Genomic DNA, 17,062 nt, shown 5'->3' with positions numbered 1-17,062 from the left:
GTCCATGTGTTTTGGCCATCTCCCGTGGCAAAAGGTGCAAGGGTGCAGAGTGAACCTCCAGGGGTAGGTTGGTACCCATCACACCTGAGATAGTTAGAAATGGTCTTAGTGTAGACAGTGAAGACAAAGCACACAAATGCTGGCCAGCAACAGAGGGCTCATCCAGGATTGCAGAAATCTTTAAGTGTTTAAATAAACCAGACATTCCTGGCAACATTCTGTCTCCTGGCAACATTCTGCCTCACCATAGAAAGCCTAAGTATACGACAGCCTGTGCAGCCACTGGGATGCACCTGCCAGAACAGTGACGTGATACCAAGGGAGACTGTCACAAGGCCTAGGCTAATGGATGGACCACCATGAGCACAAACTCAAGAAGGTGAGCCTGCCCGCTCATCCCAGGCCAGCTGCCCAAGAGGATGAGGGATCAAACTTCTGATTGCCTTCTTCATTTTCATCACTGAGAAGAGTGAACCTGCATAGCCTTTATCTCTTCCCATGTCCCTAGGGTACATGTACTCACCCTTTTCAAGCTCACGATAGATAAGGGAGTAGTCGGTCTTCAAACCCATAGAAATGGGTCTGGCCCCAGATATTAGAAGTCACCCTGGTAAAGGAACTTTTTAAACCACTGTGCTCCCTTTATGTTTAGGGAAATAGAGCCTTTTAAGCATGTTGAGCTATTGTTCTTACAGTGGCCAATGGCTAATGGCGTGTCATTGGTTTGCTGTGAGAGACCCTGAGTCAGCCTCGTACAAGAAAGGAACCACGTAGTGGAAGCCAGCCCAATACCCCTCAAGTGTCTCCAACCCAAAACAAGAGACCTTTTGCAATCTCTAGATAGAGGTGAACTTAGCCATATCCCTGATTAGACACTAGTAGCTAGACACTGGGTCACCAAGGGAACACTTCTACAGTAGGTATGGAACTCGCTGCTTCTGAACTTGATGTGGTGGAATTAACTACTTTGAACAGCCGTCACATTTTTATGCCAAAACTAGGACTCAATTTCAGGGTGATAACTTTTGCTTGCCACATGGTTTTGGCACCATGGTGGCACATCAGAATAAAGCCTGGATACAAGTACCCTAAATTCTATCCCATCATTTATTTTCATTTTTTTAGAGGGAGAACGGACATCTCCAAAGAGACGAGTCAACACAAAGCACCCCCAAGGGATGGCAAAGGCCATAAGGGCCAACATTAAATAAAACTTAGCGTCAAGTGAAAGAAAGCTATAAATACCTTTCGGGTTGCAACTTCGGCCTAGTAAGTGGTAGGGTCTCCTTGTTTTCAATGCTTATGTCAATTTTATACTAGTTAATGCAAGCACTGACTAAACATTTGTTGGGATGGAGAAAGGTTCCCTTCCTGGCTCTGGACACCGTGTGTACTGATTTCAAATTCTCCACGACAAGCTGTAGCATGTTTGATGCCTGTCTCAACACACGCGATAAACATGCAAGTAAGCTGGAGGTACCTTCTGTGACAGAGACTGAGATCCAGAGTCAGGAAGGGCACATCATTTCCACCCTCATTTACTGAGCATCACTACTACCAGTTCACCAGGATACAGAGGGCTGACTGTGCAGCAATGCTGGTAGTAGGCGGACGGAAGGGCTTTCTACTTGCGCATGGCAAGGACAGTCACCTACAACCCTCCCTCATCCTATTTCATTGGTCTGCCAGTCCTCTGAAAATGGATCCTTCGCACATTTTTGTGGGACTTGGATCTCGCGTGTGTGTACTATTTTGGTGAAGAGAATGCGTGTGTGTGTGTGTGGGGCGGAGGTGGCCATAACACATTGGGATCCATTTTGCATTTGAGACTTCCAAGTGCTGCATAAGATGGAGGGTTGGGGAAAGCCAAGAGAGTAGATGGGAATAACCGGGCTCACTTACAGCATTCCAAGGATCGTTTCGTAGTCGGTCAGAACTTTAAGAATGAGATAGAGGGCACAAAGGGCCACTTTGAAGCTCGGGAGCGCACCCCTTCTCGACCCACAGTTCTTTTGAATGGCTACTCCCCACAGATTAATAGGTAGTTAAGTGAGACAGACATTGGAGATGCTCCCTTGCTTTTGTGCCCCTATTTTGGGGTTTTCCTGTCTTCACCCCTCATTCCTGCTCATTGTCTAGATACTTGTAAGATACAGAAGCCACCAAAGATGCCTATATCCACGACAAGAGGAAACTTACTTCTACTTGCACACTTGAGATAATCCTAAACATAGAAGGAGAACTTAAACTGGAACAACTGCTGCACTTGGGTTAGTTCATGAAGTGGTTGACACTGCAAGATGGCGAAACATCCAGCTGCACAAAAAGAACCAACACACTCAAACTGAACACGAGCACACAGCAACAAACAGATGTCTTTGCCTAAGCAAGGATACAAGTTGAGTTGAGCTAATTCCTACTCTGTGGCCCACTGCAGGTAAACACCACTGAGGTAGGTTTGCACCAGTGGCTTGGAAACACCTCAGTGCCAAAAAGTGAAAGGCCATCGAGAAGTGCAGCCCCCTATTGTAGAAAGACAACTATTCGCCAGTTTCTAAAGTGCACTGCAAGTAAAGCCACTCGTAGGGAAATGGGAAAAACAAAGACACCAGGGCAAGTCAGGATCAAAGGGGAGATTGTGAAAGGCTTCTTCCCCCACTCACTGCTACTTTGACATCATTCACCAATCTTTCACCTCCTTCGTACAATTCCCTCTGCTCAAGTGTAAGGCTTTGCCCTCAGAATTGAAAACTTGAAGCGAAGGAGAAAGGTGGGGATTTGGGAGTCAGAATAACTTACGCTGAAAATTTCCACGTAGTAGTTGATGAGATCCTCCACGACCTGGCCAGCCTTGTTGTCTTGGCCGTCTGTCTGGAACAGCGTTGGACCGAAAACGATGGCCAGATTGTGAGTGTTCATTTGGTTCGAGCTGGAGAAGCACTGTACCCTGCAGGAGGGAACGAAAGCTCATTAGTGATTGGCTCTCAAGCTTTTCAGGAGTTTGAACTCTGATAATGACAAAATAATGACAATAAGCTGCGCATTGGATCATGGTCGGTCAATCGAGCGGCTGAAGCTTCAATGTCGATGATCGACATACAGGGCCGGCTTTAGCGCCGGAGGCGCCCTGTGAGACAGTCTGTTTTTGGTGCCCCCACCCCATGACCACCTTCTCAGATCCCTCACTACCACCCGGCAAACGTGCCACTCATCTCTCCATAGCCTCCCTTTCACATACATTCATTTTAAAGCGCTTGTAAAGGCTGGCTTTACTAATCCACTCAGCTATCCACACTAAATATCATTCTGTTCTTTGCAGTGGGGACATTAACCTTCTACACTACTTTATGGAGAGTCAAAGCTGCCAAGACTAAACTCCCATCTCTCTCCCTTGCTGGAACATTAGTCACAAGAGGTATCTTTATATTTTGATTGCTTCCCTGAAGGCTGGACACACAAGGAACTTTTCAGTAGGTGCTTTTAAATCGCAGGTTTCGTAAGTGATTGCTAAACACAGTGCCCCCCGGAGGTCAGCACCGGTGCGGCCACACCACTCACACCGCCCTAAAGCCGGCCCTGTCTACATATAGTGAGTGAGAAAACCTTAGTCGGTAAACACCTGCGGCCATCACAATGCTCGTCTCAAAACCAGTGCTATTCTGCGTGGAAGATGCGACAGACAAGGGCCCTCATTACGAACTTGGCGGGCGGCTGAAGCCAACAACAGTTGTAATGAGGGCCAAAGTTTTTAAAGGAGTTTTTAAAGGCTGAAGTTGCAGAGTTTATTTTAGTCAAAGAAAAAGACAAAAAGGACAGCCACAGAGTTACATATAGAGAGTAAATGCAAGAATACAAATTATTTCATGAACAGCCACTGGAGGCTCTTGTGACCCATTGCTTCAGGCAGTTCCGAAGTGCCTTGCGGTCCACCCTGCCATTCAGGCACTAGGTTTACAAAGAGCAGGATTATGGTTCAGGTGTTGCATTGAACATTTTCATCTTTCCTGCTGCTAGAGGACCTAAGAGATGCTCACTCCAGTGAAGGGGGCGGCATGTCTGGGACCCACGCAGCACGCCTGTGACAAAGTGAGGTCATCATGATAGCTGCAGGTGGTCTCCTTTGGTTTTTCCATCTCTGTATGCATATATGTTATATAACATAAACCTAGCTAACAGCAGGGGGCACAGGCCAGAGAGAGATGGAGGGAGCTCGATTCAAATATTCAGGTGAGAGGGGGTCAGCGAATATTACTGAGTAGAGGCGAGGCATGCAGAGCGTTCAAGGTTATCTCTGGGTCAGCTCTACACAGTGTCACACAATTTTGTTTTTTTACCACTTGACCAGTTCGTGTTACTCACACGGAGGGCTTAATTTGTAGAAGCATGGCTGCCAGTGGCCAAACCTCTGCTCAGAAGCTTGCGGCCAGCACTGGAGCGACAAATACCAAGTCTGCGTAACCTTCTACCTCAAGCATCTTTAATTAAATGCCAGACACTCCCTGCCCCACTCTTGCAGGTTCCTGCTTTTTCCCTTTATGACGTCTTTCTGCTTTTAGAATGTTTCCCTTTTACTCAATTCATGTCTGATGCAGAAACCCAAGTGCCGGTCCTGAAAAATAAGCGCTGGTGGCCCCAACAGGCAACCACCGGCTCAAATTAAACACTACTCAGATGTTATTCTATACTCTCAACAAAATTATTAGGGATTTTACAGCGGCTTTTGCAGCCCACTTTCCTGCTTTTGTCTCATCAGAAGTGCAAGTTATGACCATGACTGATTCATATTCTGCTTGGCTAGTTCGGACCTGTACCACTTGGTGGCTGCCTTGTCTGGTGTTTACATTTTCTAGGCATACCAGGGACCACATCAATGGTCCACGTTCAATTGCTGCCTACAGTGTCAATAATTCAGTGCTTGGTGTTGGAGGTGATACAATGGTATCTGAAAACATCCCCATAAATGTGGTATCTGTCTTGAGGGATTTATGTGGGATCATATTCAGTAAGCCACTCTTTGGTGGCATTGGGTCCCAGCAATAGCGTAAGGATAAAGTGGTTAGCTCACGGATTAGCTTAAAGAGCCAGGCCCTTCTTCTCCAGGATGCATCTGCTTTGCAGGTAGGGTGACCCCTTGCGACCTGTGGAGCACTTCATATGCAGAAGCTGATGTCAGTCATCTGCTATACTGCAGCCTCCAGTAGATCACTGATGGGATGACATAACTCCAGGGAGGTGGAGTATCATAAGATCAAATGCTTCCAAGGGTGCTAGCTAAAATCAACTATTGAGCTCCTTATCTGTCAGGGTGCCCGTTTTTATCTGTGATTTTGTGATATCTGGAAGGAATTCATCAAAGATGGTGGCACGTTGTTGGTGAGTCTTGATTCCATCATGCCTGTTACGTGGCTGTGTTCTTTTTCAGGCTAATTGTGAAAGTTCAGCCCTTGTTCTGGGTGCAGCATGATGTAATAGGGGAGCAATTCTGCCTTCAGTGTCGGACGCCTTCGTTGCGATTTTGCTCATCAGCATGAGCTTTGTGCTCAAATGACTGAACTGCTTGGCCGTGATTCAGTCTAAACTTTCAGCTGGGGATAAGAACAGAAGTTGAAACTTGACACTTATACGTCTTCAGTCTGAGCCAAGAGGTGGCTATGGAGTCATACACCAATAAGATAAGTCAGTTCTACAGAGGAGAAGGTTGGTCCCGAACTTCTCCGTTCTAGAGCTATGGGAATGAATGAGATTAAAATCTCGATTCTCAAAAAGATATTTCTTATGATTTAATCTGACATTTTTAGATTCGGTGTTGGTGAGAAACATTATTTCAAATCTTAATTGGTGGTGGGCAGAGGCTACGCGTCTTATGTGGCTCTCGGTGTCAGAAGAAGGGTTTACAAATCTTATCTTGGGAATTGTAAAAACGATACCCATCTCTGTTTCACCACGTCTACGTGGAAACAACCCAATGTATGTGCTTACAAGGGCACTGAGAAAACAGATCTATTTATTGCATACAGCATTATGGTGACTGGCAGTGTACTTTGGATGGGGTATTTTGTAAACCACTAGTGTATGTTTCCTAAGTAGTCAATATGTGCTTTGCATGGTTGCGGTATTGTGGAAAGGAGAAGCATATTCACTGGGCATTGACTTCAAGGGACAATACATATTCTATCCAGTTTGAAACGTGTGCACAAAAGCACCATTTGCAGTAACTTATGCTTAGCCCTAAAAGATGGGACTGTTACAGTAAGGGGTTCCATACCTGAGAAGAGCAATCTAATCGTAGAAGGAACACACGCAGAGGTGCGAACTCTACAGTGACAATGTCTGTCGATGGCTCCAGCTATCCACATTATTGCAATGCTAGTTTCATGCAGCATTGCCTTGAGATCTGGCACAATTATACTATATGGTGATACCCCCTTGCCTTGAGTTGACAGCACCCCTTAAAACACCTGGTCACAGTGGCCGGGCACATCTCAACAGGATCCACCAATGGTCTACAGTGTCACAGGCAGAATCAAGGGCCGCCAGAGGTTTATGGTGGTTATGGATGTATACAACTCTGCGACCTTCTGTTAAGGTCTTGCACTTGAGACAGGCTTCCCTTGAACAGGGTTATCTGCTGCTTTACAACTGTGCCTCCTTCCAATGTGAGAGGTGCTGAGGTTCATATCCTGGGCTTTTAAAATCTCTGCCCACTCTTTGTGCTTTGCGATTTGATGGTGGGCACTTAGGGCCATATGTACGAACACTTTTTCCCATAGACACAGAATGGGTAAAAACCTTTGCTACATCTGGCCCTTAGTGTCCACAACTAAAGAGGGCAGCAACTTTGCTCCAGAACCATATGTCTACAGGAGAAGGGTGCACATGCAATGCATTATGCATTGTTTTATGCACCGAACTTTCCTCCATGCTTCTGTTTCCATGGAGGTATAAGGATGATTTCAGATGCCATGACCACGCCGATGCCAGATGTTTCAACTGGTCAATAAAAGCCACCCACCTTCAGAAACACTGAAACCTCCTTTTGGAATCATCAATGGTCACTACTGGGCTTTACCAAACTGATGAGATGAAATGTGGTGTAAAAGATATGATTTTCTAGAGTGGCCTGTGAACAAAAAAAACACCTTCTCCCTGAACCCCATTGAAGGTTATTCCTACCCCCAATTTAGCTTTCTCACCGATACAAGTGATTGATCAGGGCCTTCAGCGTGGCTTTGTTCACTGGAGGGAGGCTCTTCAGCAGCTGCTGGTACTGCCTGATCTTCTCCTCTTCATCGCCGACAGCTGGAAGGAGAAACAAGAGACTTAAACTGCCAACCATTTCAGGAAAACCAAGGGTGTTTGAAGTTGAGCAGGAGCATCTCCTTCCTGGTCCTAATAAGACATTTAAAAAAAAGTTTTAAGGATCAATCCGCTCGCATTCCCAAATGCCTGTACATCCTGGAGGAGTAGAGAAGAAAACATCTTCTCAAACTCAGCAGCTCCAACACTGAGCCTTGGCTGTAATTTCATGAAACACGGTGCAGCAACACTTCCCCTGGCTCCCGCACCAATTATGCCAGCACCTTCCTCATAAATGCAGAGTTCAATGTATGCAATAATTTCAGCTAGTTCTGAATATCAACACAACCGTTGTTCGCATTTTTTTTCAATTGCAACCTAGACTAGGGAAATGAACTATACTTTAGCCTTCTGCAATTTCAACTTGACAGGATTAAAGCAGTACCTAATGAGGTCTCAAGATGCATTGCCATCCTAAAAAAGGGCCCCTACAGTAACACGTGTACACAAGCCGCAGGCAAGAAACAAGATCAATTTTTACCTGACCTACAAATCCTATCCTACACAACCCCTGTACTTCTGCAGCAAAAACTATCTCTCCAGCCATAGCACCCATAACATGCTACTCCATTCTTCTAAGCGCTTAAAGCACATGAATACCTTCGTAAGACACCCACCTGCCCCTAGTCCTAGCCACTCTTTTTCAACCAAGAGAGGACAGATCTCTTCCTATCCAGAGGAACTGTGCTGCAATACTTGCCCTAGTCCCCATCCCTCTTAGAAACTATTTCCTCGGAGAAGTCTCTCCTAGATGCAGAAGATCAGAACCTTGAGGGTCAGTGAGGAGACACCAGATAACAGACATGAGAAGCTCCTGCCAGATACATCGTTCAACTAGGAAATGAAAGGAACATCCACACCCACTCAAACTGAATACATCCCCCAGCAAATGTGCGCTTCCTGATCCAGAAAACATAGAACAGGAAACTACCTAAAAGCAGCACTCTAATCAAGTAGGAAGAGTGAAACCAGAAGTGATTGACCTCCTTGTGGAGGGCAGTGATTGCAAGCACAGTTTAAAAAGCTTTCCCAGTGGTGAACTTTCAAGGTTCCATTAAATCAGACCCTCCAGCTGGGAACCAAGGACAGTTTTGCTTGGGTCACTGATCTGATTACGTTTGATTTAATATATTTACACCGTGTGTCCATACCAGACAGGGTGCTCTGACGCCACGGATCATAGTCTGCCCTGGACTGCCCATAACATCTACATGGCAATCAGTCAGGTCTTCGAAGATTATACTTTATTTAATATATTTGTATTATTAACACATTGCAGAGATACCCTTGATAGACGTACAATACTCCGAAGAGCTACTATCTGTCTCATTTTATGAGAAGAAGGAAGTGAACGGAGACCCAAGCACTTTGTGCCAGAGTGACACAAGCTAAGCATCAATGATGAAGCCCATCACAACAGAAACATATCAGGGGCTGCTTGTGTTTCTGCTCAAGGGGGATGTGGCTAGCATCTTGGGGTAGACTGGCTTATTTTGAATGAGGATGACTGCAGTCACTGTCTGGACCTGTACAGGGCAGCGAAAACAGCAATGGAATGCATCACGCCCAGAGACATTACCAGTGTGTAATGCAGGAACTTCCATCCATCACGTTTTCCTTACGTGAGTCAATTAAGTGAGCGGGAACACCTAGTGGTTGATCCTTACCTCACTCTACCACAAATGCCTATACTGCACCTCACTAATCTGAATTGCACGTGTTCCTGTTAGCAGTTTGAGCGGGACTGTCTCTTTTGGGGGCAGAGGCAAAACAGTTAAAAATGGTTGGTCTATGTGCGTAATGGCATAGTTAAGCTGAAAATGAGGGGGAAGAGGGTCATTGAGGGTGAGTGGGGGCTTGCAGTTTGTGGTAAGACCGTGGGAAGAAGCCGCCACATGGAAGCTTGGCTCGTGATTCCAAAACGACCTTGAGCTCAGCCAAAGACGGGCACTGTGAGCCGTCCGTGGTTCGCCCACACCGGCATTATAGAGCTCAAATTTTAAACCACACTCTGCCTTAGTCTTCAGGAATGCAAGTGCTATGGGCATTTGCATCTGTGAGAAAGGGAAAACATTTATTCACCATTTTAGAATTACTTAAGTTTAGCCGACCAGAGGTTTTGGTGAGGACGTCCCCACCAGCTTTGGTGGATCACAGTTGCACTTGAGCCATCCCCATGGTCCTACTGAGAGGAACTGGGCGCTACAGCTACAACCGCAAAGCGATACTGGGAGGAGCTGGCAAGTCACCTCACATCAGCACAGAAGGTGGTTGGATCTTCTGCCACACAGGAAATGATAAAATGCTGAGAGGAGAAGCAATTCAAGAAAGGATACTCAGTGGTACTACCCACAGGATTACTAGAGCTGAGACAGACCAGTGCTTCTTGAGTTTAAATGAACTTTCCGCATTTGTAAGCCATACTTTGGTGCTCATGGTAGGTGAGGCTGTACAGGTGTGGGGTACAAGAATCAACCAAACTACAGCAAGTGCTGTCACTAATCTCTCATCAGCACGAATTAAAGGTGTCTTCAGGTCACTCATAGGCACTCACTGAAGGAACGCTCCATGCCACACCAGCTCCGGGGTGCTGAAGAAAGGAGCGAGTCCTTCTATTGGCTGCAGACATAAACTGTGCAGTGAAGGCACTCTGCGCCTGCACTCAGATGTAGCTGGCATAACAACAGCAATTGCACTGACGCCTCAGCCTGCCTCCATCTTTGCACCCGCGTCCACTCACCATAGCCCTTGGCAAGCGGTGACAGCAGAGTCATCTTCGGCAGGTTGCAGTGACCATGGGAATGGATTCTGGCTGTTCTCAGGGCTCTGCAAAGGGTGGCCTTAAGCAGACATTGTGGAACTGTAAGGTAAGCAAATGATGTCTTTATGGGGCACTTAAGTATACATGCCCATGGTGTCAGACAGGGGGAGAACGTTTGCAAGAGTTGTTGCAGACATTAGCTGCCTCATTTCAAGTGTGTTTTTTGGACATCTGGGACGAGCAGATAGCCAGTGGACAGGCATCCTCATCAAAAGCTGTGTAGATTGCAGAATACGGTTGGCGTCCACAGTGCAGTGGCCATCTTAGGTGTAGTGAAACACCCCTTCTACCAATGGCAGCGCAGCTACCATCACAGGTGGCTTTCAGGCTGTCATTGATTGTCCCTCATTGGCTATGATAACACAGATGGATTCTTTGCTTTGAAAAATCACTAACATAAAATGTAAATGTGTGCAAAGTCTCATAAGGTGAACTAAAATATGAAGGATGGTTCAAACAATCAATAGCTGAAAGGAGCCGACAGAAAAACACCAATAGCTGAAAGAGGTAGTCCAAAGCACACACACTCTGCATTTGTTCATAAAAAAAGATCTTGATTGCAATAAATACTTGCCATTTCTTATACAGTGGAGAATGAGACAATAAAGATTTGTTGATATATGACTGCTATATTTCTTGACTTCTCAGAACTAAATAATGTGCCCTATCCAAGGTATGCGGCACATCTGAGCAGTTTCAACACCTCTGTCCCAGTGAAGTAGTCCACGAACAGGCTGAGGAAACCATGTCTGTTTCCTCCAGTCCACTGGCCCAAAGGCTATCTCTGCAGGGCAAAGACTGAGAGAAATCTACCCGCAAGCCAGCTTACTTTCCTCACATCTGTGTTTCTTTGCACGGTTGCCCTGATTAGCATTGTGTTGTGGTTATCTATCCCCAAGGTCACTTAACATGATCTAGTCCAAGGCAAGCTACTCTAATCTTGTGGCCTTTCCCCATGTGCCTCCATGGATTATAGAAACCAGATCACAATGAAATGCAAAGAAATGCTGCATGCTAATACACTTTGGCACATAACTGGCAAATCATATGGTCCTGGCTAAGCTGACAACAGCATTAAATCATGAAAGTGCTGAAGAGGCACATTCCCTGGCACATCTTTTGCAGAATGTACAGAGAACAGCATTGTTCAGCTCCCTACCAGGTGTGTTCAGCCAGTCCTGATAGTCCTCAGTGAAAATACCCTCCTCAATGTATCGGAAGAACCTCTTCAACGTGTTGGCCACATCATCCACCTGGTGATCTCCATCTTTCAGTAGCCACACCTTTCGAGCATCCTTCTTAAAAAGCTCAAGGAGGTTGGTTGTCTTTGAGTTCTGGCCGCTCTTCCGGTAGATGCCTTCTGAGGTGAGACCTACAAAGGCAAAAAGAGTAAGCTGGTTAACACAATCTTCAGGACAAAGTACAGACATACCCACAGTACCAAAAACAGGACTTAATTTGCCCGAAGTGGGAACTTCTCATTGTTTACATGGATGAGACTGATATATTTTGGCATTCTTAGTGAGGCTCTACCCAATGAAGAACAGATTTTTTACTAAGACTTGTGTTGGGATGGCTTAACGCAACAGCTAGTGTCCTGAGGTTGTATGATAACTTAACGAAAGAATAGCAAACTGGGTGAGCCATCTTGAATGCAAGATGGCTCAGTGAGTTACACACCAGCCTTTGGCATCTGCTGTGATCACGATCAGGATTAGTACTATCAGACCGGTGCACAGTTCTTTTAGATAGATTTATGATGTTACCTCTCTCTCCTCCGGTCACTACTCCTTCCAGTTCCACCCAGACTGCTCTCTCTGCCGTTACCATGCATATGCATGGTAGAGGCATGCGTAGTAAACGCATAAGCGTGGTAAAGGCAGCGTGGTCAATGCATAGCGTTCCATTGACGGCGTTGCTAGTGATGTTTCCCCTCCCCTACATGGATCAGCACATGCTTACTGTACTCAGTAAGTTGGACAAAACATACTTATGGAGTGTGTCATGATTTTTAATTTTTTTTAATTACATTTAAGGTCTTAAACAGGTGAACCTTCCTTGTGCACTGCAATATATACCAGTCACATTAAAGATTCATGATTTAATGTAAATACTCAACCAATTGTTTCACTCAACAAATTGGTTCATTCACTCCCTCAAGAGGCATTCTGGAGCAGTCCCGAAGAGACGGAGGACATTTCCAGATCACACTTGTGGAATGTGGACACCAAACAGAGAAGCTTCTATGATTAAAGACTGATTAATCCTGACCCTCAAAGCACCAATCCCAGTGAATTATGCTGAGGTTCCAACCACATTACCTCCTGCAATAAGCATCACAAGATTTTCACTCTTTACTAAAGACGCTTCCGATCTGCTTTACCACTGACGTGAAATATGTTCACCATTCTTACGTGAACGTTGTGGGTGGCTGCACATCAGCGTCCCAGGAAATCTGGTCCCTCGAGACCCTTGTGGTACCACCATGCTATCAGCACAGTTTGCTTGCCAAGTCAGGTTATAGCATCACATTCATGTTACATTAATGGAAGAATGCATTATTACCACTGAGTTGCAGGTCCAGCTTTGTGGACAAGTTTCATATCCAGAAATCTGCAGTTGGTATTTTATTGGGGCACTCAAACATGCACTGACATTTAGATTTCAGGGGGTAACTTACTTTTAGTACCAGATCTATGAATGCTTCTGCAAGCAAAGAGGAAACCTAGCCATGCTCCCTAGTCAAGCCCGCAGATCTAACCCAGCCACAGAGCATTTACTACACTGATTTACATTTACACAATCACCACGTATGAGCATACCGCTGCATGTAATCCAAAGAGTACGTAAGGTATAGGTTATCGTGAGGGTATGGGGTACTGTGAGGCTTAGAAAAACAATGCAAAAGGGCAAGGTTTGGGGAGGGATCAATGCTATGGTTAGGGTTGTGGTTAGGTCTTGGGCCAGGTTTAAGGTTAGGCAAAGAGTAGGGCTAGGCTTGGCCATTAGGGTTAAGCTTACTGTTAGTTTACGTATTAGGCTTTGGGGTAAATGTAAAGTTACGTTTTAGGATTTAGCATAGGGATTAAGGTTAGTACAACCACCTTTGTACTAAGGTTATTTAATGTACTCTCTGCAGTGGAATACTCAGAAATGCTTTGCTCAGTAGTGTTAATTTTGATGCAGTCACTAATATGTAGTGGGACCTTGATGTAGCGCGTTCTATCTTGCGACGTATTAACGTTACTTACCGTACTGCGTGATATAATCGATGCATTTGTACACGATGACTGGAGTGTCGGCGTCTGTGAGCTGCTGGTCAGATAGCGTGTCGCCGGAGGTGCCCGCTGCCTTCTGAATGTCTCTGACCCAACCCAAAAAGTGCAACTTCTTCTCTCCATGGATATAGAGCATTCGGGAAGAAGGGGGATTTGTCAACCTTGGGGACAAAAAGGGGAGTGAAACATCAGTGCAACCACAACACAATAAGAGGCAATGTCTGCTCCATAATGAATTCAACTCTGGTGTCAACAGCACCATTGATAAAAACATGGGGTCGGAAACTGATCAGAGATGGTATCAGAGTGGGTATCAGAATATCAGCATTGATTTAAAGACAGGAGTTACAAGGGCCCAGTAGCAAACTGGACTGAGGAAGGAGACATTGGAAATGGTAAAGGTATATGTAATGAAGAAGGGACTAGAAATAAAGTACAACCATGAAACATCTCATCGCACAAAGGGGTCTATAAACTTAGGGTGGAAATATGAGACTGGAACGTGAGATTCTCTAAAGCAATATATCCAAGGATTCCCCACAGAGGAGGAGGAGGAAACAGAGGTTACTGCTCCATGAAATTGCAACTATCCAAAGGCAAGAATCATCTTTAATCAATCATCAAAATTAAAATATGGTTCCTACACAGTAAGCATCTATTTGTAGCATGTGGTGCTGTAGATTCACATCTTTATGGAAAACCGTATAGAGGTCAGGTACTTTACGAGCAGATATTGCAAGATGGCTTGAAAGATGCATTCAAACATGTTATGTTAAGGCGAAGAGAGTGCTCTCAGAACTTGCTAGAGCACACATTACACATAAAAAGGGGTTTACCTTGGCATCTGGAGTAACAACCCTTTGGCTGACACATGTAAGGCATCAACTTGGTCAACACGCACATGCTCACAAAACATTACTCTTTAGTAATTCTAACACATTAGAATGCCAACAAGCTGTGGTTGACCAAACAATATTACAAATATTACTTCAAACTTGTACCTCATCTGCCCACTGGCCACTGCAGGGAAGATACTGCTTTAAAGTCTTTGCAAAGCATGTGTAGTTACAGCCACACATACTACAAATATAATGTGTGCCTTCCCTTTTAAGCATCTGTACCATGTAGTGCTGTAGATTGACATGCACCCTCACACCTCTCGACAACTGGACAAACACAGCAATGCTTTTTCTGCTGAACTAGCTACAATTGACAGGACACATATATTTAAACACACACATTTCCTAGCAGAAAGAGTCTATAAAATGAGGGTGGAAATATGGCTCTTGAATGTGAGTTAGACACTGCACTACATTTTCACCTCTATTCTCACTATACAGAAAACAATCCAAGGGTGAATTCAATGCCCAGGCGCATGTGGACTGAGTGAAGAGGCCCTTTCCATCCTGTGACTCGAAACATCTTTAAAGGAAAACAATCTATCATGCCTGGATCCAACACTAGATGGCAGGGCAATGCAAAGCATGTGTGTCTACAGCCACACCTACTACGAACCACTAGATACAAATTCCCCTGCATTTTGCACCTTTACATACCATCCCCCAGTTGCCCATTCCTCACCCTCAAATTAGTTTTCTTTAGTTCAGATACTCAGAAGAATGACACTTATTCTGTTTTTGTGGTTTAAGTGAATGAGGTCCAGTAGGCGTCAAAGCGGCAAACAGCTGGAGGAGATGTCTGACCACCCACAAACTAGGTAAAGAAACTGTGACACTTGCAGTCTGTGTAAGGCATATCCACATGTTATGCTCACTCCTGCCATCTAGAGTTGGGCTTAGAATTATACCTGTTTAATCTTTAGTCTTAAATGTTGCTCTCAGGCATGCGCCCCTTGATCGCGTTCCCTTCTGACGAACAAGTACATTCACTACTCACTCACCCACTCCCATGCCTTGATTACAATTATTCACTTAAAAGTCCATGCACTGTGCGGGCACCTGTGCCCTCACGTCCTTTTCACTTTTCCCTGACCTGCTGAGTTTCCTCAGTGAACCCGACAAGCTGCAAGTCCAATGACAGTGTTCAATGTTTTTAGATGTTTCAGAGCACAAGACTACACACTGGGGTAGGCACAAGTGTGGTTCCACACTTAGGGGGTTCTGCCCCATTCAAACCAGGTTTTGGAAAGAATAATGGTTGGCACATTTGAAATGCCAGCGAGGGGTGCAGGCCTTCATACTACTTTATGCCCCGGGAGAGGAATCTATTGGCCTTCTCCATGTTAATATGTCCAGTCCCTATAAGTGGAGTGTTTCACTTTCCATGGTGGTTCTCTTCACAGGGTAATGCAATTCTAGCAAATTGTGCCCCTACTGAGTCACCCCCATTTGGTTTCGACTCTGGCTCAAGTTTATGCTCAGCCCAGAGCCTCAACGTGGAAGACGTAAACAGTTTTGTACACTCTGGGCTGAACTATCCTTAAAGGTGGGTGGCCTTATCTGACCACAAATTAGGGTTTTCTAAATTGTGGAGCCTGGCACACTCCCCTTGCCCATGTGTCTCTTCTTCCCTGTTCTCTGATGAGGTCTGAGTGGAAATCACACAGAACCCACTCAGGTGGCCTCCACTGCTTCTCCTGGGGCTTCACACGATGCGGACTACTTGGTTCATGTCCATCCAATGCTCTGCAGAAGCTCTGAAAGGAAGCCTTCAGAGAAGCGCTCTCCATTGGTTAGCACGGTTATGACGTTGAAACTGACATCCTCACTTGATTGGTCCTAGCTTCCAGCTGCGGTTGCCATTTTAGAACCAGTAGTTTATATTCATCTGGTCTTCACGAAAAGCTATGCTTCAATAGCGGGTGGGGCTAGAGTGACCATGAACAGGACTTTCGCCGCATTTTTCCCTCAAGCTCTAAGAGTGGCAAGTAACAGGCAAATAAGAAGAATCTGTGGCGAGGCACAAGACACGGCGACATGAAACCAAAGTGCAGGTATGGAGGTAGTCCTGAAGAAATGAGCTGGGCATCAGCCTGGAGGACCTTGCAGCTCAGTGGCCAGAACACTAAGAACATTGCTTTGGAGAAGGGCTGGAGGCTGGCAGGAGACATTCCAGAAATACGGAGCAGCGAATCAGCAGTGCTCCGTCTCACCTGCACCATCCCTGATTTTGTGGGAGACCTTGTTACCCCATAGAGTGACATGCCAGATTGTTGAACCATTTGAAGTACCTCGCTAGCCTTTACAGTTGAAAAGATATCATGGTTTAAAGACACAACTGGGCCATAACCCTACATTTAACTCTGCCCATTGCCAGTAGGTACCAGTGGATGCCCCAGGTTCCATTGGTATGCCTGCCACCTGGAATGTTCCACCATGACCAACAACTCACAAGTTTCAGACGTCTCACGCTTGCGAGATACAAAGGCTCGGGAGGACTGTCGAGAACTACTGCACGTGCATACCGCGCCACATTTCATTGAGTACCACGCTGTGTCACATCGTTTACAGCAAGCCTCATCTGCTCGGCCTAGCTACCTTTGGAGAGTTACGAGTACACAAGAAGAAAACTTGGTTAACTAGGTGGACTGCAATAGTAACTGCAACCAGTAAGGCCAGTAGTCAACAACAGTGACCTCCAATCCCAT

The 17,062-nt window shown here is 45.5% G+C and overlaps 1 protein-coding gene across 16 annotated transcripts in view; it reads right to left on the bottom strand.

The window, feature by feature from the left end:
• The window catches only part of ARAP1 (ArfGAP with RhoGAP domain, ankyrin repeat and PH domain 1), a 720,258-nt gene that overhangs the window by 54,156 nt on the left and 649,040 nt on the right, over positions 1 to 17,062 (bottom strand). For all 16 annotated transcript variants that reach the window (XM_069203774.1, XM_069203773.1, XM_069203771.1 and 13 more), the window contains 4 exons: positions 13,429 to 13,616; positions 11,337 to 11,549; positions 7,194 to 7,299; positions 2,800 to 2,947 (listed from right to left, as the gene is read on the bottom strand). In XM_069203774.1, coding sequence (XP_069059875.1) covers positions 2,800 to 2,947; positions 7,194 to 7,299; positions 11,337 to 11,549; positions 13,429 to 13,616 — 655 coding nt within the window. The remainder of the gene's footprint in view (positions 1 to 2,799; positions 2,948 to 7,193; positions 7,300 to 11,336; positions 11,550 to 13,428; positions 13,617 to 17,062) is intronic.

This window comes from Pleurodeles waltl, chromosome 8, assembly GCF_031143425.1.
Source record: "Pleurodeles waltl isolate 20211129_DDA chromosome 8, aPleWal1.hap1.20221129, whole genome shotgun sequence".
In the NCBI taxonomy this organism is placed as follows: Eukaryota; Metazoa; Chordata; class Amphibia; order Caudata; family Salamandridae; genus Pleurodeles; species Pleurodeles waltl.
Note: the sequence above shows the minus strand (reverse complement) of the source record. Positions and strands in the feature narration are given on the sequence as shown.